Source organism: Hippopotamus amphibius, chromosome X, assembly GCF_030028045.1.
Source record: "Hippopotamus amphibius kiboko isolate mHipAmp2 chromosome X, mHipAmp2.hap2, whole genome shotgun sequence".
Taxonomy (NCBI): domain Eukaryota; kingdom Metazoa; phylum Chordata; class Mammalia; order Artiodactyla; family Hippopotamidae; genus Hippopotamus; species Hippopotamus amphibius.
In genome coordinates, this window is record NC_080203.1 from 95,188,045 (window position 1) to 95,214,454 (window position 26,410).

Consider the following 26,410-nt stretch of genomic DNA (forward strand, 5'->3'; position numbering starts at 1 on the left):
CCTCTTCTTGGATGGATCCCTTCATCTTTATGTAATGTCCTTTCTTGTCTCTTGTAACATTTTTTATTTTAAAGTCTATTTTATCTGATATGACTATTGCTACTCCAACTTTCTTTTGATTTTCATTTGCATGGAATATCTTTTTCCATCCCCTCACTTGCAGTCTGTATGTGTCCCTAGGTCTGAAGTGTGTCTCTTGTAGACAGTGTATATATGGGTCTTGTTTTTGTATCCATTCAGCCAGTCTGTGTCTTTTGCTTGGTGCATTTATTCCATTTACATTCAAGGTAATTATCGATATGTATGTTCCTATTACCATTTTCTTAATTGTTTTGTTTTTGTTTTTGTAGGTCCTTTTCTTCTCTTATGTTTCCCACTTAGAGAAGTTCCTTTAGCATTTGTTGTAGGGCTGGTTTGGTGGTGCTGAATTCTCTTAGCTGTTGCTTGTCTGTAAAGCTTTTGATTTCTCCGTTGAATCTGAATGAGATCCTTGCTGGGTAGAGTATTCTTGGTAGTAGATTCTTCCCTTTCATTACTTGAAATATATCATGCCACTCCCTTCTGGCTTGCAGAGTTTCTGCTGAGAAATCAGCTGTTAACCTTATGGGGGTTCCCTTGTATGTTATTTGTCGTTTTTCCCTTGTTGCTTTTAATAACATTTCTCTGTCTTTCATTTTTGTCAATTTGGCTACTATATGTCTTGGCATGTTTCTCCTTGGGTTTATCCTGCCTGGGACTCTCTGTGCTTCCTGGACTTGGGTAGCTGTTTCCTTTCCCATGTTAGGGAAGTTTTCAACTATAATCTCTTCCAATGTTTTCTTGGGTCCTTTCTCTCTCTCTTCTCCTTCTGGGACCCCTATAATGCGAATGTTGGTGAGTAGATATATTTTTTAAAGTCAGACATTTATTGCTGAAAGTTCCTGTATTCTACAAAGACAATATAATGCAGAATTCAGAAATACAATTTTGGTACAATTACCCAAGTATGTAACTTGGTTGCTATCCTTTGAATAGAATATGAAGAATTTTCAATAAGTGACTTAACTTGCCAACAAAGAAACATCAGCAAAAAAGGTGGACAATGCATTAGTTTTGATTAATATGTGTGGACCCTAAATCTTAAAAAAACTACAATACCAACAATGTGCTTTTTAAGCAGTTCTATTTGTCTCTCTAATGATGAGGACTACAATTACTTCAAAGTGATTACTTCAAGTGATTATTTCAAACTGAATTATGAGGTCAACAAGATCACTGGTCATGTTTTTAGTGCTTTAATGTGACTGTCATCAAATAGCTTGCAGTAGCTTTAAATCTAAATATATGAACTGTCATGAAAAAATTGTAAGACTTTGAAGTAAACAAAAAAGATTTCTGGATATCCTATCTAACGAACTCTTCTGTGTTACTTAACATGGCCTTGGAACAAGCCACTATCACGTCTCAATTAGATTTACAACAACAGCCTCCCAGCTGGTCTTTCTGTTTCTCCCTTAGAGTAACGAGTATGATAAAAGCTACATTTTAAAGGGACCATGGCATTCCTATGCTCTAAAACATTCAGTAAAATAATCTATATTTTTCTTATTTTTAATTGTTCTGAAAATAACTGACAGTTTAAGGTAATAATGTGAACAATGCATTAGGTGTTTATAGCATATGTAATAGTAAAACATATAACAATGACACAAGGATGGGAAGGAAGATTGGAGAATATGATGTTATTAGGTCCTTATATACAAGTGAAGTGATATAACATTATTATAAGGTGGACTCAAAGTATTTAAATATGTAGACTGTAAAACCGAAGGTGACCATTCAATAAGATTTAGGAAAATAGGTATAAATAATAAGTCAATAGAGAAGGTAAAATAGAATCATCAAAAAATACCCAATTAAACAGAAAAAGGGGTAACAAAAAACAAAAAACAAATGGAACACAAAGCAGCTAGCAAGATGGTAGATGTTGATCCAACTATATCAATCCCTTTCAATATGAGTGGTGCAAACACACCAGTGAAAAGACAGAGACTGTCAGATTGGATTGAAAAGCAAGAACCAACTACATGCTGTCTAGAAAAAATTCACTTTTGAGATATAGACTTTGATAAGTTAAAAGAAAAGGGATAAAGAGATATGATGAAACACTAACAACCAAATGAAAGCTGGAGTAGCTGTGTTTCAGATGAAGCAGATTTCAGAACAAGGAAGATCATCAAAAATAAAGAGGGACATTACATAATAATAAAGGATTCTTCAAGAAGACATAACCCTAGATGTGTATGCACCTAACAACTGAGTTTCAAAATTCACAAGGCAAAATCTGATAGAATCTGAAAAGAGAAATAGACAAACCCACAATTACATATGAAGACTTTGATACTCTTCTCTCTTTAATTCACAGAACACGTAGGCAGAAAATCAGTAAGGATACAGATGACCTGAATAGCACTATCAGCCAAACCAACCTAGTGGACATTTATAGAACATTTCACCAAACAAAAGCAGATTATATATTCTTCTCACATGCACACAAACTATTCACCAAGATAGACTATATTCTATTCCACAAAACAAACTCTTACTAAAGAAAAGAGAAATCATATAATGTGCATTTTCAGACCATAACAGCATTAATCTAGAAATCAGTAATAGAAACCCATCTGGACAATCTCCCAAATGTTTGGAAATTAAACGTTATACTTCTAAATTATCCATGGATCAAGTGAAAAGTCTCAAGGGAAACTACTACATCAAGGGTCAGCACACTTTTTCTGTAAAGGGCCAGATGGGAAATATTTTAGGCTTAGTGAGCCATACAATGTCTGTCACAACTAATCATCTCTGCTATTATAGCACAATAGCAGCAAAACATAATAAATAGAGGAATGAGTGTGGCTGTGCTCCAATAAAACTTCATTTAAAAAACATACAGTAGGCCATACTTTGCCAAACCCTGAATTAAATGAAAACACATCATATTAAAATTGTCAGGATGTAGCTAAAGCAGTCCTTAAAGGAAAATTTCTAACACAAAATACACATACAGTCAATCCTCATTATTTGTGGATTCCTTCCTTGCTAATTGCTTACTTGGTAAAATTTATTTTACCAAATAGGCAAAATATTTTATTCACAAAATCAGTACTTGCAGTCTTTTCATGGTCATTCATGGACACACACAAAGTGGCAAAAAATATGAGTTGCCTGACATGCATGTTCCCAGGTAAGTTTGAACAACGTGATGCTCTGCCTTCTTGTTTTGGCATTCATTCTGTAAACAAGTGACCTTTTCACAGTCCATTTAGTGTCACATTTTTATACTTTTTTAGTGCCACATTTTTATCAGTGCTTAAAATGGCCTTCAAATGTAGTGCTCAAGTACAGTCTAATGTTCCTAAGCTTAGGAAATCTGTGATGTGCCTTACAAAGAAAATATTTGTTAGATAAGCTTCATTCAGGCACAAGTTATAGTGCTGTCGGCTGTGAGTTCAATGTTAATAAATCAAAAACATATACTAAATGAGGTGTCTTTAAACAGAAACACACATACAGCAAGGTTATACTGATTAGTTGAAAGAAATGTTGTGACCAGAGACTTGCAGGAACCTAGCCTTGCATTTCTACTAGGAGTAGCAGTTCAGTACTCACTGCTTCAGTATTCACAGCAACTTTACAGAACAGACCTACCGTGAATAACAAGAATCTCTCTATTAGAAAAGAAGAAATCAGTAACCCAAACTTAAACCTTAAGAAACTAGAGAAAGAAGACCAAATCAAACCTAAAGCAAATGAAAGGAAGGAAATAAATATTAGAGCAGAAACCAATGAAATTGAAAAGAGAAAAATGATAGAGAAAAATCAATGAAACAAAAAATCTGGCTGCTTTGAAACTATAAAGTAATAAACCTCTATCGAGGCCAATGGGACCAGGAGAGGCCTCAAATCACCAATAGGAGTATAAGAAGGACATCACTACTGATCCTACATACATTAATAAGAATAAGGAGGGACTTCCTAGGTGGCGCAGTGGTTCAGAATCCACCTGCCAATGCAGGGGACACGGGTTCGATCCCTGCTCCAGGAAGATACCACATGCTGTGGAGCAACTAAGCCCGTGTGCCACAACTATTGAGCCTGCACTTTAGAGCCTGTGAGCCACAACTATTGAGCCCATGTGCCACAACTACTGATGCCCACACACCTAGAGCCCGTGCTCCACAACAAGAGAAGCCACAGCAATGAAGAGCCCGTGCACCACAATGAAGAGTAGCACCACAATGAAGAGTAGCTCCTGCTCGCGGAAACTAGACAAAGCCAGTGTGCAGCAACGGAGACCTAACAGAGCCAATAAATGAATAAATTAAAAAAAACTATTAAAAAAAAGAATAAGGAAATACTATATATCTCTATACCTATAAATTTGCTAACTCAGATGAAATGAAACAATTCCCCAAAAGACAAAAACTCTCAAAATTCACCCAAGAAGAAAAATATATCTTGAAGAGTTCTCTATATAATAAATAAATAAATAAAATATACAGCTAAAAATCTTCCCCCCAAGTCTTCAGGCCCAGATGGTTTCACTGGCAAATTCTACCAGACATTTAAGGAAGAAATGATACTAATTTCCTATAATCTCTCCAAGATCACAGAAGAGGAGGGATACTTCTCAACTCATTTTATCAGGCCAGTATTACACTAATATCAAAGCCAGACAAAGATACTACAAGAAAAGAAAACACTTCATGAACAAAGATGTAAAAATCCTCAATAAAGTATTAGCAAATTGAATCCAGCAATATATTAAAGGGATAAAACACCATGATCAAGAGGGTACATCTCAGGAATACAAGGCTGCTTCAACATTCAAAGTTAACAAAAGTCACTCACCAGATTAAATGACTCAATAATTTTAAAAAACATGATCATCTCAATAAATGCAGAAAAAGCATTCAACAAAATTCAACATCCATGTGTGATAAACACTCAACAAACCAGGAATAGAATGAAACTCCCTCAGTCTAATAAAAGGTACGTATGAAAAAATCTACAACTAACATCATTCTTAATGGTGAGACTGAACATTTTCACCCTGAGATCAGGAATAGGGCAAGGATGTCCTCTTCTCACTATTCTACACAACATCATGGTGGAAGTCCTAGCCAACATAATAATGCAAGAAAAAGAAATAAAAGGCATGTCAAAGAGACAGAAGAACTAACCTAAAAGAGCTCCCAAAGGCTAAAACTGGAACAGTTTGATAGTATAGGACTATAACCCAAAGAATAAAATACATATCAATGAGTCCCTACTGATAGACATAAATGACTGAATAAATAAATGGAACAGAAGGGACAAATCTTTCTTATAGAATTCCAAATAATGTATGTAGATACTCCCCACTCTAGTAGGTGGAGCTTAATTCTCTCTCCTTGAGTGTAGACTGGTCTTAGCAACTCAACTTCCAAAGAACACAGAAAGAACTTCCAAAGAGTATAGAAAGGGGAAAAAAGGAACTTTACAGTGTTCAAGAAACCTGACAGTTGACCAAGTCACTAAGGTCAACGTCACCAGCATTAAGTCATGTTGCTATCATGTGCTCTGTGATGTGATGTGATGTGATGTGACACGACGTGATGAGAAGGGCACTTCACCTCTTATCCAAAACCCATAACCCCAGTCTAACCAGAGAAAACACCAGGCAAACGCAAATTGAGAGACATTCTACAAAATAACTTACCAATACTGCTCAAATATTTCAAGGTTATGAAAAATGAGGAAAGACTAAGGAACTGTCACAGATTAGAAGAGATAAAGGAGATGATGACTAAATGCAATGTGGGATCTTGGATTGAATTCTGGAACAGAAAAAGGACATAAGTGAAAAAAAACTGGTGAAATTTGAATAGAGTTTATAGTTTGGGTAAATAGTATTTTACCAATGTAAATTTCTTAGTTTCAACAAATGTATCATGCTTATGTTAACATAAGAGGAAGCTGAGTTTCAAAACTCTATGTACTACCTTTTTTTTCTGAAAATCTAAAATTATTCCAATATAAAGAGTTTATTTTAAAAAAAGCAAATAAAAATATCTAGTAGATTATCATCTCACTGAACCTAGAAGCCACAGTCTCTACATTGGCCTACAAGGCCCTATATTATCTGATTCCTCCTTTACTACTTCTCAGATCTCATCTATGTTTGTTGAATAAGTGAATGAATAACCCTCTAAAACAAAGCAACCCAAATCTGACTAATCATCAGAACCATCTGGGGAACTTTTTTTTTAATATAAATTTATTTATTTATTTATTTATTTTATTTATTGATTGGCTGCATTGGGTCTTCGTTGCTGCACACGGGCTTTCTCTAGTTGCTGCGAGCGGGGGCTACTCTTCATTGTGGTGTGCGGGCTCCTCACTGCAGTGGCTTCTCTTGTTGCAGAGCACTGGCTCTAGGTGTGTGGCCTTCAACAGTTGTGGCACACAGGCTCAACAGTTGTGGCTCACGGGCTCTAGAGCACAGGCTCAATAGTTGTGGCACATAGGCTTAGATGCTGCGTGGCATGTGGAATCCTCCCAGAGCAGGGCTCGAACCCATGTCCCCTGCATTGGCAGGTGGATTCTTAACCACTGTGCCACCAGGGAAGTTCCTGGGGAACTTTTTAAAATGCAGAATCCAAGGGAATATCTCAGAGATATTTGAATCAGTCTTTCTGGGGTGGGAGTTGGAAATTTAAATCTAACAGCACCCCGGACGGTTCTGAGAATCAGTCAGATTTGGAAGATTCTCAAGATGAAAAACACAATGAATTCTCTCATTAAGCTGTCAAATAGCTTCATTACTTGAAATAATTATGACTACTTTAACTGAAGAGGAAAATTTAGAGACTCTAAAGTATAAACTATTTGAAATAAAAGTGAATTTTCAAAAGAATAAGTCCATCTGCCCACTCAGAATAGTGGTTTGCAACTGGGAACAATTTTGTTCCCAGGGGACATTTGGCAATGTCTGGAAACATTTTTGATTGCTATAATTGGGGCAGTGTGCTCTTGGCACCTATACTGACTAGGTGCCAAGAGCACACTATATGTACAGGACAGCCTGCCACAGCAAAGAATTATCGAAAATGTCTATAGTGCTGAGGTTGAGAAACTCTCCTTAGAATGACTGATGGCCACTTTTACATAAGGACTCAATCCATCCAACACCTGCTGGAATATCTCCACAGACAGCCTGTTCATTATTCTACATCAGTCAATGCACTATTGGGCAGCTTAAAATTTTCCCCCAACTTTTACTCTGAAAACTTCCAAACATTATAGAAAAGTTGAAAGAATAACAAACATCCATTTGCTCTTCACCTACACCTATCAAATGTTAACATCTGGCCACGTTTGCTTTGCCACACACTACACACACACACACACTTCATTTTTGTTCTGCTGAGCCATTTGAAAATAGTAGGTATCATAATACTTCAGTACGCATCTCCTATATAACTACAATACCATTATCATACTTAAGGATACAACAATAATTCCATAATATCATTTTCAAACTTCCCCAGTTGTCCCCAAAATGACTTTTACAGCTTTATAGTTCACCTCACCCTAATCCAAAATCCAATTAAGGGTCATTCCTTGCATTTAGTTGTTAGGTTCCTTTTAATCCAGAACCATCCCCCATTGTTTTTGTTTTCCAGGACATTGTCTGAAGAGTCCTAGCCAGTTACTTATAAAATATCTTCTATTTTTGACTTGTCTCATTGTTTCCTCATGGGGCCATTTAACATGTCTCCAGATTTCCTTTCTTTCCTATAAACTAGAAGTTAAGTCTTGGCTCGATAAGATTCAGGTAAAATATTTTTGGCAAGAATACTTCATAGATGATGTTGTGTATTTCTTACTGCATCACATCAGGAGAAATACAGTGTCAGGCTGCCTTGCCATCAGTGATGCTAAATTTGATCACTGGGTTAATGTGATGATCACCAAATCTCTGCTGTAAAGGTACACTTCCTATTTGAATTAGAATGTATAAGTATCCTACTTTTTTTTTTATCAACTTTTACCCCGATAGTTTTAGCATCCACTGATAACCTTTGTCTGAATTATTACATCGGGCATTGGAAAATGGTGATTTCTGAAGTCTATCATTCCTTCTATGTTTATTAGCTCACAGTATTCTGTAAAGAGCAGAAGAGCTCTCCTTACTCTCTCTCCGCCCCATCCCCCCTTTTTTGGTGCTTAATACACATTTATTAACTGAATACATTAAATACTGTTGATTTTTCAAATATATAAAAAGCATGGGCTGATGAGTTTTATGGATATACTTCTCAGATTATAAAAACAAATTTTAAAAAGATGATTTGTGATTACTTAGATGAGAAACTTATTGTGAGCCAATTTGGGGTCCTGGAGAACTGGTCATCTCAAGCTAATGGAAGAGTGCCTCTTTTAATAGAGGACAGGAAGCTTCTAGATCATGAGAATGTCCAGCAGTCATTCATGATATCTGTGTAGACCATATAGTTAGGTAGATTCCAAGCTAACTGGGCATGCTGGTCCAAAGCTCAGTGTCAATTTCCTCTCCCTTCTTTTTTATTATCACTATAGATGCATGGATTTTCTGTTGTTTAATCAATTCCCTTCACTATTGTATTTGATGCTCAAACTGTCCCAAATTTGGCCAGTGGAAACTCCTTGAGACTCCTTCAAGCTGGCTCCTGTGACCTTTTGACACGACCTCATTAGTCTTTGACTACTTCCTCTGGACATCTCTGGTTTTAAAAGCTGTTTATATGATATTTATTTGCTGAAATTCCTATAACATCTGTCCACTGGTTTCAGTTCTACTTTTTGCAGGAACAGAACACTTTACTTCTTCCATGTGGAATGTTATGTGACTTGAACACATATTATGGTTGGGTTTGAGCAATTCTATGAAACCACTCCACTAATATTACACGAGTATATAAATCAGTAATTTAGGCCTATTCATATGCTCACTTCATCCCTAATCCTCACACTTTAGGATGTCTATTATACTTGCTACTTACTTCGATTTCTGAGAGCCGCTGAGAGTTTAAAGATTTGCTTTTGTGGTTCCATCAAAATTTTCCCACATCAAAATGGCTGCATCAAAGGAGCCAGGTCATAATTTCCTATATATAATCTGGGATAGATTCATGCACTGGTTGGAGCCAGTCCTTGGTACTACTAGAGTAACCACCAAGGTATATGAAATACTGTATTAATACTTAAGGGCCGAATCACTCCCAGCACTAGTTATTAAAGTTATCCTAACAATCCTCCAATATTTTCACACAGGTTTTTGTAGTTTATTACAACTTATTTATACATAAAGAACATGTAAATGCAGATGTGCCCTCTTTCTAGGGTATATCCAATCAGCATTACATATTACCATATATATTTGCTCAGGCCAGTCAAGAAAAGCCTGATGAGCCTTGAGCAAACAATGTCCCTGCTCTGATAGATGAACAGTATTCTGTCTTCTAGAATACATGGAGGCAAACAGCAACAGTTCAGGAGGGCACACAAACTCTAGTTTCTCTGTTTGTAGACAAATTTCTAGTATCTGAAATTTATTGGTGGCATTTGCCCACTGGGGAAAACAATTCTAATCATGCATGGGAACTTGATCAATCATGTTAAATACACAGAATAGTATACTGTTTTACTAATATTTCTTTTTTCCAGTATGGTCAAAGCACACTGAAGGCATAAAGCATCCTTATCAAGTGCTTTGTAGCTCTGGGCAGGGAGAAGGAAATGGTCACTCACTATAGTACAATAATACAACAATAACAAAATAATAATTTAAAATAATAAAATACATAATGATAGAATGTGACTTTCAAGAACTAAGATGATAGAACAGAAAAAAAAAACCTAATGCCTAATTTCTAGTTAATTACATATGGCTTTTTGAATGATGTGAAATTTTGACATTTCTGAATAGTAATAGGAAAAACATAAAACAAATGACAAAGAGAAAACAACGTAAGAGAAATACTAAAGGCAAGATTAAATCAAATCAGCAGGTCAAGAGAAAAACCACAAAAGTATACCAGTCATCCAGAAGGTACCTTTGCTCAGAAGAGGAAGGAAGTCAGATGCTTTTTCCCGAAAAACCCTTTGAGCATCTTCAGCTTTCACAGACACCTCCTTTGTCTGAACCAGGAAAAAGCCTTTACCAACCATCTGTGGGAAATAAAATTTCATTTTTGTTTTAGTTCTAACAGCAATTCAGGGTGTTTGCTGTAACAAGTTTTCACATACACAAGATTCTGTCTTGCAGATGGGTGGTTTTGATTAAGAATTAGTACTGCAATGCCTACTGTTACGATTAAGGGTCAAATAAATGTGAATTAGCCCTCAAAATTTTAAACATTAATAAAAATTTTTGTTGACTGAAACTAACAGATAGGCATTTGGTGATACTGCAAATGTCCAGTGGTTAAGTAAAGTATGGTACATTCACAAGATAAAATACCATAGTTCATTAAATATAACAAATAATAAAAGGGGGAAAGCTTATATAATGTTAATTTTAAAAATCATGATTCAAATCTATATAATATAGCACAATAATGATAGAAAACATTTATGGAATACTTACTATGCGCCAGGCAGTTTTATGTGCTCTACATGTATAACACGTTTGACCCTCTCATGAGGCAAGTTCTATTATTACTCTCATTTTACAGATGAGAAGTTAAAGCACAGAGTGGTTAAGAAATCTGCTTATTGTCACACAACTATTACGTGACAGAGCTGTGACTTGAACCCAATTAATCTGATTACAGACTAAATAAATTAAAAATTAGTCCTACAAAGACATTTCAAGGCACAGCACATTACGGATGATTTTAAAACTTATTTCTACTCTTCTTTATTTCTACAGTTCTCTACAGTGAGTACACATTAATTTTTAAAATAATTATACAAGTAGTTTTTACAAGTGCAGTGACTCAACCAATGAAAGCCTATTGAGTTTTTAATTATAAAGTAACAAATAGGCTCAATAAAAAATAAAAAAACAGAAACAAAGAAATATCAACTAAAGTGCTCCCACTCAAAGATGCCACTGCTATACAGGTATACTTTTGGGGTTTTTTGTTTTTTTGTTTTTGGCCACACCCCGTGGCTTGTGGGATCTTAGTCTTAGTTCCCCGACCAGGGATAGAACCCATGCCCCCTGCAGTGGAAGCTCAGAGTCCTAACCACTGGAACACCAGGGAAGTCCCGGTATACTTCCTTCTACCTTCCCGGTGTTCTTTTTCCCCCATTACAGAAATAACATATGTTTTATGTAAAATCCATAGAACTACGAACAAGAGAAGAAAACCCTGCTCTTAGTCCAATTCCTAAAAAGAACCACAACTGTTAATATTTTAGTGTCTATAACTTTCCAGACTTATCTGCTTAAAAAAAAAATCAGATACTTACGTAATATTCTACAAATTTTCACTTACTCGGTTGTGAACATTTTCCAACTATTCTACTATAAAATCAGTTTTAATGGTTGATAGTATTTCATTCTATGGCTACATTATTCCATACCATGTCATCAAATTGGATTCAAACTCAAATCCTTTTTCAGAGCCCTCAATGCTGCCTCAGAAAAAAAGAAACATCCATAAAAAAGTAGCAGAAAATTACATAAACATCACTGCCAGATGATGACTGCAAAGTTACTTAAAATATCGCAAACAATCCTGCATCTGTTTCTAATTCTCTAGACTGCTCATTACCTCTCATTTTATAGTCAGACACATAAACTGACAGAAGTAAGATGATTAATTCAAAATACCGTTACCTAAAAACAAATAAGGAACTATGAAACTAGTATATTTATTTTGATATTTCACTGCAGATATGTGAAGAGACTCTTTTTCATGAAAATTCTCCTACTTCTAAAGACTTGAAAATAGTGGTAACTACCCAACTTAAGTTATACAATACTTTACTTCCAAACAATTCAAAATACTTTTACTTTATCCTGAGCATATCTGTGATGTAGTTAAGAGCCAGCAAGAAATCTGATTTTTAGGTAAGAAAACTGAGGCCTAGTAACTTCTCTTGACTCCTATGGAATGCGCTCTCTGGTTTACCCAGTTTTTCTGGACTTCCTACTCTCTCAAGTTTTATACTTCCTATCTCAAAAAACCATTACGATATGTTTAATTTATAAAAACACTAAGAAACAAAATTCTGTGCTACTCCTAGGGTTTAGCAAAACCAGAGTTAACAATCCCAGTTCCAGTCTAAGCTGTTCTAAGACATTTGTGTAATGATACGAGAAAAGACTCAAGTTTTTTTTTTTTTTTTTTCTATCTCAGCATTAACTAGCTTCTACACATATTTTCCAGGGAACTCGAGCTTCATTTTTAAAAAAATATGTAATCTCTCTCTGAATGTAAGTCACTGGTCTTTCAGCATGTTGTGATACCCTCTTCACATGTACTTAGCGTTTCTTCGTGTTCTCTTAATTCTGTGTTTTCAGAATTAGTTAGGATAACTCTAGCCAAAAAGGCCAAGGGCTTTTCCTTCTAGGCTGGAGGGTAGTATCTGCCTTGCCTCCACACACTTTTGGTCACATTCCTGCTCCACGAGGCAACTTTCCTTTACCACTGAGGCAGCATAATGGCATCATGCTTAAGGGTTAAGACTATGGCCTACAAAGCCAAGCTGCCTGGATTTAAATCATGGCTCTGCGACTTACCAGCAAGTGACCTTTTGCAAGTTAGCTACCTTCTCTGTGGCTTGTTTTTCTTATCTGTATAAAGGGGAACAACGGCACCTATTTCTTAGGTTATTCTGAATTAAGTGAGTTAATTCACTTAAATACCGTACAACAGTCGCCTGACAGATAATAAACACTATTTAAGTGTTAGCTATTATTATTGTCATCATTCTTGTTATTGTTGGATTTTTATTTAAGTTATTTTGTAATCCAGAAGGACATCTAAAGAACATCATCACTTTTCCTGGTCATGTTGCTTTCGAGCACACACAACACTGCCATTTCACATATCAGATATCAAAAGTTAAAAGGTTAGGAACATCTGATGACTCATGAAGAATGACAGTGTTTGTTTTGATGGCTTTTTTCTTTAAACATACTACACATTCTTTATGTCCTCCCTCATTATCTACCAAACAGGAGTTTAACCTGAATAATTACCTCTTTTGAAAGCTGTATGTAGATTTTTTAAAAAATCACCATACAGTATAATGAAAATGTTTACCCCTCAGATGTTGCATTAACATATGATTAGATAGCCAGAGCACTTTTTCTCACCAGACCCATAACACATTTTTATCAGATTGGCATCATCAAAAAAGAAAATATCAAAGTCTTAAGATTATACTTGGCTTCTGTTGTTTTGAAAACTGGACCTCAGATATACTTTGTAGATTTCAGACATGAGTTTTCTACATTGTAGAATGTATAAGCTACAGAGAGGTGGTCATTTTTAGTTTTTTTTTTTTCTAAAACCATTCCTTTTTTTTTTTATATAACTTTTACTGAGATACAGTTAACATACAATAAACTGCATATATTTAGAGTGTACAATTTGGTATCCCAATCCCCCAATTCATTCCCCCCGCAACCCTCCCCACTTTCCCCCCTTGGTGTCCATATGTTTGTTCTCTACATCTGTGTCTCTGCTTCTGCCTTGCAAACCGGTTGATTTGTACCATTTTTCTATATTCCGCATATATGTTAATATATGATATTTGTAAAACCATTCCTTTTGACCGAAGTCTTACAACTTAAAAAAAATCCATTCAAAAAGAGTCTTCCATTCACCTCTCCATTTCTGAAAGTTTGATTTTTAAATTCAAACAGACTTTTCCTGAAGAAAGCCTAATTAATGGATAATCAATACAGCCTACTGCTGCCTCTGCACTGGAGCACCCACCAACCAACACAGGAACTGCTGCTTCTGGAGCCTCTAACCTCCACATCCCCATTTATTTTTCAAGTGAAAGCTGCTGCCCACAGAACCCTTCTCTACTCCTGAATGCACTAAAAGCCCCTGCTCATGAGCCCAAAGCCTCTGCTGTCCCAGCTGCCACCTCATTTTTTCACACCAACTTCCTCTTCATGGCAATAGAGCAAAGGAAAGTAAAGCTGAGGTTGCCCTCACAGTTAAAACGGGCTTCATAAGTTGTATTCCTAAATGTCTTTCCCATACCCTAAATAATTAAAAACTCCAAATAAATTTCCCCACTAAATAATTATAAGAGGTCATGCTTTACTTTGCAGTACTACTTTTATGAGCTCCCATAGAAACCATTTATGATAAAAAATGGAAGTTCTTTGAGGGCAGAGAATTTTGTCTGTGTATCTCCACTCCCAGCATATAGTATATCTCACCAGCTCTAATCTGCCATCAATTGTAAGACGCATTTCAGAGAAGCAAAATTGGAAAACAAAGGTGCATCCTATAATCAATGAAATACAGTAACAGAGTTAACTTGCACATAATGAGTGCTTAGCAGATGCTTCCTGAATTGAATTATGTTTTTAAAAAGTTTCTTTGGGGAAGTACTTGGGGCCTAACCAACCAGCTTACAGATAAATCTGTAGGGGGCAGAGGACTATAATTTAAGGATTGCCTGTATTTCTAATAGCCAATTTGAAAAGAATGGACATTCTCCCAAAAGTGGTGTGTTTCTATGTAGGTGCATGTCTGCTTCTCTTCTCTCTGTTCTTCTTACCTCATCAATTAGTTTCCTGGCATTTGCGATAGAATAATCACCAGCAAATAATACCACTAAGCATGATTCATCACTGCTCTTCTGTCTCTGACCCCGGGACACTGGAACGATACTTCTACTGGCTTCTGTGGAAAGGCGGACAGCTTTGAGCTCTTCGGTTGTAGGTAGAGGAACATGGTCCTGAACGACAGCATCTTCTGGAAGAAGGCTCCAGTTGAGTTCTCCTGACACAGGTGTAAAGTCATGAATGTTGCTCCAGGTGTTATTGAAGATACTGAGCCCCGCATCTTTGAACTGGAAAGCTAATTCAGGGTAGTACCATTGAAAACAGCCAAACTTGATATTCGTGGAAGATTCAATAATGGGCTGAGTGGCACAGCACAAAAAGACTTCCAGTTTTCTACAGTCCCGCACACGAAACTGTTGGCAGGCTAACGCACACTTGCAATCTCTGCAATTCCGGAAAAACACACTGCCTTTCACCGGTCCCAGAAAAATGATACAGTTAGTACAGTCATCAATATTAACTGTAGCAGAGTGATCAAAAATATAGATATTACAGTTCTCACAGTCTTGAATGAGAAACTGTTGTCCTGCCACTTTCCCAGGTAAGCGACCTACTGTTTCATCCTTCAGTCCACTGAACATGTAGTCTTTCGGATCAACCTGCAGGGACAAAACACAGACCTTGAGTATTATTAACGTTATTCAACAAACATTAATTGTCTACTGGGTGTCAGAAACTATTTTCAATGCTAAAGTAATACATCCCGACTCTTACTGACTTTGTAACATAGTAAGAAAATGAACAGGACAAAAAATTTTTTTATAAATAAATAAAAGGCATGGGGGGGGGGAGGGAGAGTTATAGATAAAGAAAGACTCAAGAACATACCAACCAAATGATATGTAGACATTGTTGGATCCTGTTTCAACATATCAACTGTAAAAAATACTTTTTGGAAACAATTGGGGAAATTCTCATACTTACACACAGCATATTGGATGGATGATATTAAGGAATATTTCAGCTTTGACCCTTTTCTTTTTCTGATGCTTCACTTTTAAAAAACTTCTGCTTCTTTAAAACTGCTGAACTTGGAAATACACCCAGATTGGACTATGTCTCTCTATCCTTCCATAAATTGATGCCTCAGTCTTAGTTTCTAAACCCCGACTGATTTCTGCAATATGCTACAGAAAATGGAAGAATCTGAGGGCACAAGAATCACTATATTTCAGAATTTGCATCTACAAATTTGATTCAAACATTTATTGAGCTACTCCTACAATGTAATTTTTTCAAATTTCACCGTTTCCATCTTTAGATATTTTAAACTAAAGCTCACAGTATCTTTTAAACAGTGTGCCTGGAATCTGTCACATTATTTTTTAAATTTTAGCTGACCTCTCAAAATATAGTCATTAAAAGACCATATTGATTTTTCCAAATTACTTTTAAATCTACTTCACTCTTTGTGAATATTAAATTTCATACAAAACTCTTTATGTATCAGCAACAGGCTCCCATAGGTACAGTATATAAAAACTTGATTATTTACAAAGGATAATTTAATCATCTTAATCATTAGCAAACTAGCTTAAAGTGACATTCAATATTACACAATAAACGTTGTACTCATCCAGTTTTACACAATGTACTAGAAGTACTATTGGTCTGCAGCATAAGGCAATAAAAGAGGCACCTGTTTTCTAGTCTCAATTTTGTCACCTATGAGCAACATGAATGAAAAAGGCACTTTAACTTTCTAGATCTTCAGTCATTCAAGCATTCAGTCATTTGAACACCCAATATGTGCCAGACATTGTTTTAAGCACCAAAATGAATATGACCAGCTCTTTCCATAAAAGAAGTGAACACTAACCTTAAGAAATGATTTAAAAACAACCTGGCTGTGTAATGAGAGATGCCCAGAATATTCTGGAAATACAGAGGAGGGACAGCAGGGGCAGGGGAGGTAGGGGTGTGAGACTTCCTGCACAAAGTGAGAATGAAAAAGCTGAAGTTCACCAGGTAAAAGGGGTAGGAGTAAAGCATCCTCCCTTCCCATATTAGGCAAAAGCAGAAGAATGAAACAAAATAAAACTCTTCAGGGAGTGTGAGGAAAACTGGAAGTGGTTTGGTATTACCAGTGATACTGCAATGGGAGCAAATACAGAGGTAGGCAGGGGCCATATTATGAAGCTTGGAAGTTATCCATGGGCAACAGGGTACCACAGAAGGATTTAAATAAGCAAAATTTATATTTTAGGAAGATTATTCTGGTAAGAACAAGGACAAGTGGCGTGTGGATCAGGGAGGTGGCTGCAGTCATCCAGAAAGGGCTGGAACTAGAGCAGTGGTTAGCAGGGAAGAGGAAGATGGGATGAATTTGAGAAATATTGAGGAAGTAGAATCAGCAGATTTAGTAATTCAACGGCTATAGGAGGTAAGGCAGAAGGATGGGTCAAAAATGATTCCTAGTTCTCTAATCCAGTATTTTTCAACCTTTTTGACTATATTCCACATTAGTACGTTCTCCGGCACAGCCTAGTACAGATATTTATGAGTATTTGCACATGTACACATACCAATGAAATAAAAGGTTCACAAAATAATACTTACCTTCATTTTGTGTTAAACCCCTAATATTATCTATTATTCCACCTACAGGTTTGAAAAAGCACTACTCTGGTTTATGTGATTGGATGTTGGTAGTGCCGCACACACAAGCACACACAAAAGAAAGAAAGAAAAAGAAAATATAAGAGGCAACACAGGTTTCATGTGGGAAGAGGTGTTCAAGCAATTCCATTTCTAGGATTATACAGGTGATACACATATAAAGTACAATGTTCCAGTTTGGTCTCTATCAAGATGCTGAACTAGCACAGCTGCTGGCTCCCAACTGCCCAAGATGAATCTCAAATGGACCAAGTAATAAAAACACCAAGAAAAGGGGAAACTATGAGAAACCCCTGTGATGGGTGTGGGAAGATAAAACAGAAAAGGAAACTCAGATTTCTGCTCTTGCTTCTCCCCCTCCCAAATCTTGAGACAACAATGCTTTCCCTACACCTGCTAGGTCTCAGACCTCTGGGCCAGATTTCCTCAGGAGCAAATTCAGGGCAGGGCAGAAACCCTGTGCTGGTGAAGAGCTGAGAAAAATGGGTGGGGATTAACTTTGACAGTGGTTCGGGACTGCTCCAAATCCTCAGAAGTGGTGAATTAAAATCTAAGGAGTGTCTTCTAATGCTGCTTCTCAATATTGATTGGTCAAGTGGACCAAAAAAAAAAAAATCAACAAGAATCTAGGAGACCCAAACCACACAATGAATAAGTTTCAGTTCTGCATCCAACCAGTAGAGTATATTCACATTTTTTTTCTCAAGCACACATTGAAGGATTTTTAAAAACTCATGTACTAGTACTAGATCATAAAGAAAGCCTCAATAAATTTTAAGTAATAGATAACTTACAGGCTACTATATGGGACCAAGATGCAATTGAATTAGAAGTTAATAACAAAAGATACTTTAAAAATCCTTGCCTATTTGAAAATTTAAAAAACACACTGCTAAATAACTCAAGAGTTAAAGAAATCATAATCAAAACCTAAAAATACTTCGGATTAAATGTTAAAACACCATCTATGGAATGCAGCAAAAATGGTGCTTAAACAGCTACAATAAAAACTCTCAAATTAATGAGTTAAATGTCCATCTTAAGAAAATAGACAATAAATAGTAGAATAAACATACTTTCTGTAGTAGAAGGAGAAAAGATAAAATATAATGGAGAGATTAATGATTTAGAAATCAAATATACAGTAGAAAACATCAGCAAAGCCTCAAAAAGGTTTTTTGGGGGAGAAAAAACTAAAAATTGGTAATTCCCTGGTGGTGCAGTGGTTAGGGTTCCGCCCTTCCACTGCAGGGGTCATGGGTTCCATCCCTGGTTAGGGAACTAAGATCCTGCTAGCTGCACAGCACAGCCAAAAATAAACAAAGAAACAAACAAACAAAAACAAAAATTAGGCAAACTTCTGGCAAGAATGATCAAGAAAAGAACAAAAAAAGTATGAATGAAAGGGGGGTATAATTAAAATAGAAGTTAAAAAGAGAATAATATCAACAACTATATACCAACAATTTAAAAAACCTTTTGTCCACAAAATGAATGAATATCTTAAAAAATAACTTACCACAGCAAATTCAAGAAGAAGTTAAAAGCTTAAATAAAAAGCTATTAGCATTAAAGAAGCAGAAGCAGTGGCTAAAGTGTTCCCACAAAGAAAACACCAGGCCCTGATGGTTTTATAAGCAGACTCTAGTTCTATTCATCTCAGTTTTATGCAAACCTTTCAAGACAACAGAAAAAGAAAGAATAGTCTTAATTCATGCTACTAGTCTGTCTGGCAAGAAATAAGAAAAACAAAGATATAACAAGAGAAAAATTTAGGTACATTTCACTCATGCCTATAGATGTTTCAAAAAACTGCAAATTAAATCAATCCTATTAGAAGAGAAAATACCACAACCAAGTTGGATTTGTCTCAGGTTGTGTAAAAATGGTTCATTATTAGACAGTCTTCCAATGTAAGTCACTACATTGTGATGTCAACTCACATTTTAGTCCTAACTCCTATCACCCCTCCTATGGGAACTTTATTCTTCAGTAGATCTGACGCGCTTGCTGTAACTTGTCTGTGCCCTCTGATTCTCCCTTGCCCAGGAGGCTCTCTCCTAGTTCTTCTACTTGCCCACCTGTCAAACTTTTCCTGTGATGCTGTCCAGTTCCCTCAACCAGAAGCCTGCTCTCCTTTTTCTGAGTACCTACATGACATTAAAAACCAATCTACAGTCTCTGATGTACCTAAAACTTTGGGCTTGAACCCTGTAACCAATCTATTTAAAACAGAAACACCTTCTCCAACATTACCTCTTTACCCTCCTTTATTTTTCTCCAAAGCACTTAGCTTCCTTTTAACACACTATATATGAATTTACTATATTTATTGTCAGTTTCCCTGCTGCCCTCCATTAGAACATAAACTGCATGAGTGAAGGGATTATCTGTTTTGTTCACCCCTATTTTCCCCAGCACTTAGAACAGTGCCTGGCACCACAGAGGCCCTGCGCACATCCTTATTGAATCCATTTTAACTACTTAATCTTCGTTACTCCAGAACAAAGAGGTATAACCAGAGGTAGGTGGTCTCCAGGTATCCTTCAATAAACAAATGTGAAGGGTAACTGAGATTGATAATTAGACACTTCTCCACACCCCATCTCTCTACTTCATCCCCAAAGAAGAGAGACTCTGAAATGGTATTTTTAGGGACATTCAGTCACTGTTCAAGTTGGCCAACTTCTGAGTAGGAAGATAATTATACACAAAGCCAGGCAGAGGCACTCCTTTTAATGTCAGTCCTGGGTCTCTCCATCTTACATACTCTTTTGTACCTACCTGCAGTAAAAGGAAGCTGAGGCTGCCTTCCACTTGGTAGAGCCAGTGGAAGGGGATGGGAATGTGGTCATGGAGCAGACTAATGGGATCTTGATCTAGTAAGGAACATGCAAGAGTGGTTTAAGTCGATTCTGCTTTAGGCCTTAAGGAGGATAAAAAATGTTCTCCGGTCTTCTTCAGCTTGTCTTCTTGGCACCAGTCCACCTCCCACAGTGGGAGTGAGATGATCTAGAGTGCCACCAAAAGGTTTTTTTGAAAAGGAGCCCAGGAGTTGGCCTGTCTCTACCAAGGACTCAAACTCAATGAGCAAGGGGAATCTTTGTGCTTCAGTTTACGATTTTTCTCACTGTACCAGAAACTCCTTAAAACTTTTATGTAAAATTTTGTGTGCATTTTCTTGGGGAATTGATTTGGGCTTCAAGATTCTGGCCAAATTATCTTTGCCTGAGACACAGACAGCAACTTCAAAAGTTTGCAGGCATATTTAACTCAGAATTAAATAGGAAAGAAATCACTGTTTGGATAAAGATTAAAAAATAAAACAGTTAATACTTCTCACCTAAAGGAATTCAGCTAATTTTTTTGGCATGGGAAATGATATATATTATAAATGTACAGTCTTAAACAGAAATTTCAACTATATTAATTATAATATAATTAGTACTATATTAGTAGTTGTAGTTAAGACTTGCAAATGCAGAAAGAAAAATCCATTCTTAACTTTAAAATTACTGAGCTGCTGTCTTAGTCTGTTTGTGCTGTGTGATGGACTGAATGTTCGTGTCCTCTCAAAATTCATATGTTGAAGCTCTAACCCCCCCTCAATGTGATGGTATTTGGAGGTGGGGACTTTTGGAGGTAATTAGATTTAGATGAGGCCATGAAGGAGGGGCCCTCATGATGGGACTAGTGTCCTTATAAGAAGAGATCTCTCTCTCCATGCAGACAGGCACTGAGGAAAGGCCATGTGAACACGCGGCAAGAAAGTGGCTGACTACAAGCAGGAAGCAGGCTTTCACCAGTAGGAACTACAGAACTCTTGGTACACTGCAAGTCCATCCAAATCCCTGCATTAACAGACTTGACCAAACTCGAGCGTAGCTTCTACTAGCACAAGGCTCTGTCCCTAGAATGACCCCAGGTCCCCATTAAAATGCCTGCCTGAGAAAGCTCAACCCTGCAGGAAATTTTACTATTTGTTCTAGCCAACATCTGATGATAGGCCTCCCTCTCTTAGAGCATTTACTAAAAAGGGCTTACAATTGTGACTGCATCTCTTACTAATGAGAAGGGTCCTTCTCAAGGACCTGAGAGCCATTCCTATGAAATGTAATTATTATGAAGGACAGGGCCTCTGTTTACCAGTCTCTGTGGGAAGATAAGATCCTAACTTCTAAAACTGCCAGCTAACACGGCTGGCCTAATCTTATTTACATGGACCAACTTTGTAATTTTTCACTTCTCTGACTCTTACTGAGCCTCTGCTCTCCTTGCTCCCTCATTCTTCCTTAAATGGCTTAAATCACCTCTGCACAAATCAGAATGGAGCTCAGATCCTTCCCCTGTCAGTAGTTACTGAACAAAATCTGTTTTCACTGCTTTAACTAATGTCCAGCTGTACTTATCTCTGACACCAGACACTGGATCTGCTGGCACCTTGATCTTGGACTTCCCAGCCTCGAGAACTGAGAAGTAAATTTCTGTTGTTTAAGCCACCAAGTCTATGGTATCTTGTTATAATGGCCTGAGCAGACTAAGACTGGCTGCCATAACAAAATAATACAGACTGGGTAGCTTAAACAACAGAAATTTATTTCTCACAGTTCTGGAGGCTAGGAAGTACAAAATTAAGGTGCCATTGGAGTTGCTTTCTGGTGAGACCTCTCTTCTTGTCTTATAGATGGCTGCCCTCTTTAATTATCCTCACATGGTCTTTTCTGGGTGCGTGCACAGCAAGCTTTCTGATGTATCTTCATATAAGGACACTAATCCTATCAGATCAGGGCCCCACCATTATGACCTCATTTACCCTTAATTATTTCCTTAGAGGCCCCATCTCCAAATACCAGCCACACTGGGAGTTAGGGTTTCAACATATGAATCTGGAGAGGGGAGGACCACAAACATTCAGTCCCTAACAGCTGCCAATGCTGAGGAGTTAAATGTAATTTACTATTCTATGTATTTTATCTGGACACCTCAGTTCTAATAGTTCATTGGGTGAAATTAATCCTATAGCTAAAGAGTTCTATAGTATAAAATTATTTGGACTATTAATATAATCTACAAAGGAGAAACTTAGGAATTATGTTGCTGTACTTACTTTCTCAACAATTCCTGAAAGCTCTTCAAAACAAAAAGTGATGATAAAAAACTTGAAGCTTAGTACCATAATAATTTTGCAAAAGTGCCCCAAATCACAAACACAAAAGGTCAAGTTTTTAAACTATTTTTTCACAAGAATCACTTATGAAGTGAGCTTAGTTTAGGCTGTATTTCTAACTAGGATCCTTGAAAGGCAGTGGATATACTCTCAGAAATCAAAGAAACATTTCAGGAGTTGGAATTTACCAGATACAGCTAATAAACTATTATTTTCCTAACAGAAAACAAAAGTGAACTTCTTATTCTTTCACTGAGCAGTTGTGCACATTTTTAATTAAAATTCACCTCTACAGTTAAACATCCATAATGATAATCTGAAATGAAATAATGGAATTTGTTAGTTTTAATGAAAATCTGGTCTGGGCAGAAATTCAAAATAAGACTCAGGAGTATAAGAAGCACTATATAGGTACCAGGCACCATTCTAAATGCTTTATAATCATTCACTCAATCCTCATAAAAACCCCTATGAGGGTTGTATACTATAATTATCTCTATTTTACAGATGAGAAAATTGAGGCACCCAGAGGCTAAATAACTTGCTCAAGGTCACAGACTAAGTGCTTGAGCTGAGTCTCAGACCTAGCCAGTCCAGCTCCTAAGTACATTCTTTTGGCTGCTTCTTCATATTCAACCATATTCAAACAGAAACTAATGTTTACTAGGTGAATAAATCAATGGAATAAAATTCAAAAATAGACATGTATAGATTGACAAAGGTGCAAAGGCAATTCAATAGAGAAAGGATAGTCTTTTCAACAAATGGTGCTGGAACAATTAGACATCTATATGTGAAAAAATAAAAAATAAAAAGAATCTCCCATACCTTGTATCATATTTAACAATTAACTAAAAATGGATCATAGAACCTAAGTATAAAACCAAAAACTCTAAAATTTCTAGAAGAAAACAGAGGAGAAAACCTTCATAATCTTGGTTAGGCAAAGATTTCCTAGATGTGAAACCAAAAACATGATCCATGAAAGAAAAAAATTGAAAATTGGACTTTTATCAAAATTGAAAACTTTTGTTCTTCAAAAGACACTATTGTAAGTCAGAAAGAGAAAGACAAATATTGTATGCTAACTCACATATACAGAATCTAAAAATGGTACTGATGAACTCAGTGACAAGAACAAGGACGCAGATACAGAGAATGGACTGGAGAACTCGAGGTTTGGGAGGGGGCGGGGGGTGAAGGGGAAGCTGAGACAAAGCGAGAGAGTAGCACAGACATATATATACTACCAACTGTAAAATAGATAGTCAGTGGGAAGTTCTTGTATAACAAAGGGAGTCCAACTTGAGGATGGAAGATGCCTTAGAGGACTGGGGCGGGGCGGGGGGGGGGGGGGACTCGAGGTGGGGGGAGTCAAGGAAGGGAGGGAATACGGGGATATGTGTATAAAAACAGATGATTGAACTTGGTGTACCCCCCAAAAAATAAAAAAATTTAAAAAAAAGACACTATTAAGGGACTTCCCTGGCAATCCAGTGGTTAAGACTCCGAGTTTCCAATGTAGGGGGCATGCGTTCGATCCCTGGTTGGGGAACTAAAATCCCCCATGCTGCACAGCAAAAAGTAAATAAATTTAAAAAAATAAAATAAAATGTGAATCTTTAAAAAAAAAAGACACTATTAAGAGCAGACAAGTCATTACTTGGGAAAAAATATTTTCAAGACACACATGACAAGGGACTTGTATCCAGGATATATAAAAAACTCTCAAAACTCAATAATAAGAAAACAAATAACCCAGTAAAAATGGGCAAAAGATTTTAATAAACACTTCACCAAAGAAAATATACAGATGGCAAATAAGTACATGGAAAAATGCTCAACAAATAATTAGTCATTAGGGAAATGCAAATTAAGCCACAATGAAATACCACTACACTCCTATTAGAATGGCTAAAAAAAATTTTTTTTTTTAATTTTTAAAAAACTGACCATACCAAGTGCTGGTGAGGATGCAGAGAAACTGAATTTCTCATACATTACTGGCAGGAATGCAAAATAGCACAGCTGCTTTAGAAAAGGGTTTGGCAGTTTCTTATAAAGTTTAATGTACAATTTCCACATGACTCAGAAATCTCACTCCTAGGTATTCACTTAAGTGAAATGAAAGCTTATGTTTATTCAAAAACCCATATGCAAATGTTTATGGTAGCTTTATTCATAATTACCATAATTTGTAAACAACCTAAAGGTCCTTCAACTGGCGAATAGATAAACAAATGTGGTACATCCATAAAATGGACTACTACTCAGCAATAAAAAGGAACTCCTTACACGTGCAACAACATGGATGAATCTTAAATGCATCATGCTAAGTGAAAGAAGCCACACTCAAAAGGTTATCTACTACATGATTCCATTTATAGGACATTCTCAAAAAGGTAAAACTGTAGGGATAAAAAACTGATCAGAGGCTGAAGGCAGAGTTGACTACAAAGGAGCATGAGAAAATTTGAGGGGATGATGGTAATATTCTATATCTTGACTGTGGTGATAGTTACATGACTGTATTTGTCTGTCAAAACTCACAGAACTGTACACTTTAAAAGGGTAAATTTTACTTTTACTCCTAAGTATACATGTAAATTACACTTCAATTAAAATAAACAAATTACTTAAAATGTAAACATTATTAAGTCAGTTTCAAGGCAACATAGCTATATAGCTGAAAGGTAATTTCACAAGTGAAAATAACAAATACCAGTTACCTTGATCTTATACACACTGATGGCAAGAGAAGGTGAAGTATCATAATTTTTATAACATACCATCTTGCTAAATATATAATCACAAAATAGAATTATAAAATTTTAGGATTAGAAAGGATTTTTCATATCATCTAATTGATTTTTAATCTAATTTCACATCCTATCACATTCCCTCTGTTCACTCAGATTTGCCTGAAAGCTTCTGTCAGTGCTTACCTCTTCTCATGAGATGCTCAAAGAATTAAAGAACTGGAAGGGACCTTAGGAAATTGAGGGCTGGAAAGCTTAATGGCTGAGATACAGTACAGGGCAGAATGCAAATTAAAACCCCAGTCCCAAACACTTTCCACTCCATGTGCTTTTCCCCTTTTCCCACTTCACATGAGTGAAGGAATTGCAACCCTCATACACTGCTGGTGAAAATGTAAATGGTACAGACACTTTGAAAAACAGTTTGGCAGATTCTCAAAAAGTTAACCATAGAGTTACCATGTATTCCACTCCTAAGTATACATTGAAGAGAAATTAAAACATATGTCTACACAAAAGCCTGTACACAATTATTCACAGCAGCATTATTTGTAATGGCCCAAAACTGGAAACAAGCCGAATGTCCATCCACTGATGAATGGATAAACAAAACGGACAGTAAAATAAAAACTTATTTATAAATAAAATGAAATATCTACTCTATGTTAATGTTATTCAGAAATAAAAAGGAATAAATACTGATATATGCTCTAATATGGACGAACCTCAAGATCATACTAAATGAAAGTAACAAAAGACCACATATTGTATGATTCCACTGATAAACGTCCTAAATAGGCAAATCTGTAGAGATAGAAAGTAAAACTGTAGTTTCTAGGGGCTATGGGGAGTGAGGAGTAACTACTTATGGATCTGGGTTTCTTTGGTGAGGGATGAAAATGTTCTATAAGTAAATCATAGTCATAGTAACATAACCCTGTGAACTTGCTGAAACTACTGAATTCTATACTTTTAATTAGTAAGTTGTATGGCATATGAATTATATCTCAATAAAGCTATTTTTAAATGAAT

The 26,410-nt window shown here is 36.4% G+C and overlaps 1 protein-coding gene across 3 annotated transcripts in view; it reads right to left on the bottom strand.

Annotated features, from left to right (window-relative positions):
* The window catches only part of RP2 (RP2 activator of ARL3 GTPase), a 39,667-nt gene that overhangs the window by 9,731 nt on the left and 3,526 nt on the right, over positions 1-26,410 (bottom strand). For all 3 annotated transcript variants that reach the window (XM_057719341.1, XM_057719342.1, XM_057719340.1), the window contains exons 2-3: positions 14,767-15,432; positions 10,122-10,236 (exon numbers count right to left, since the gene is read on the bottom strand). In XM_057719341.1, coding sequence (XP_057575324.1) covers positions 10,122-10,236; positions 14,767-15,432 — 781 coding nt within the window. The remainder of the gene's footprint in view (positions 1-10,121; positions 10,237-14,766; positions 15,433-26,410) is intronic.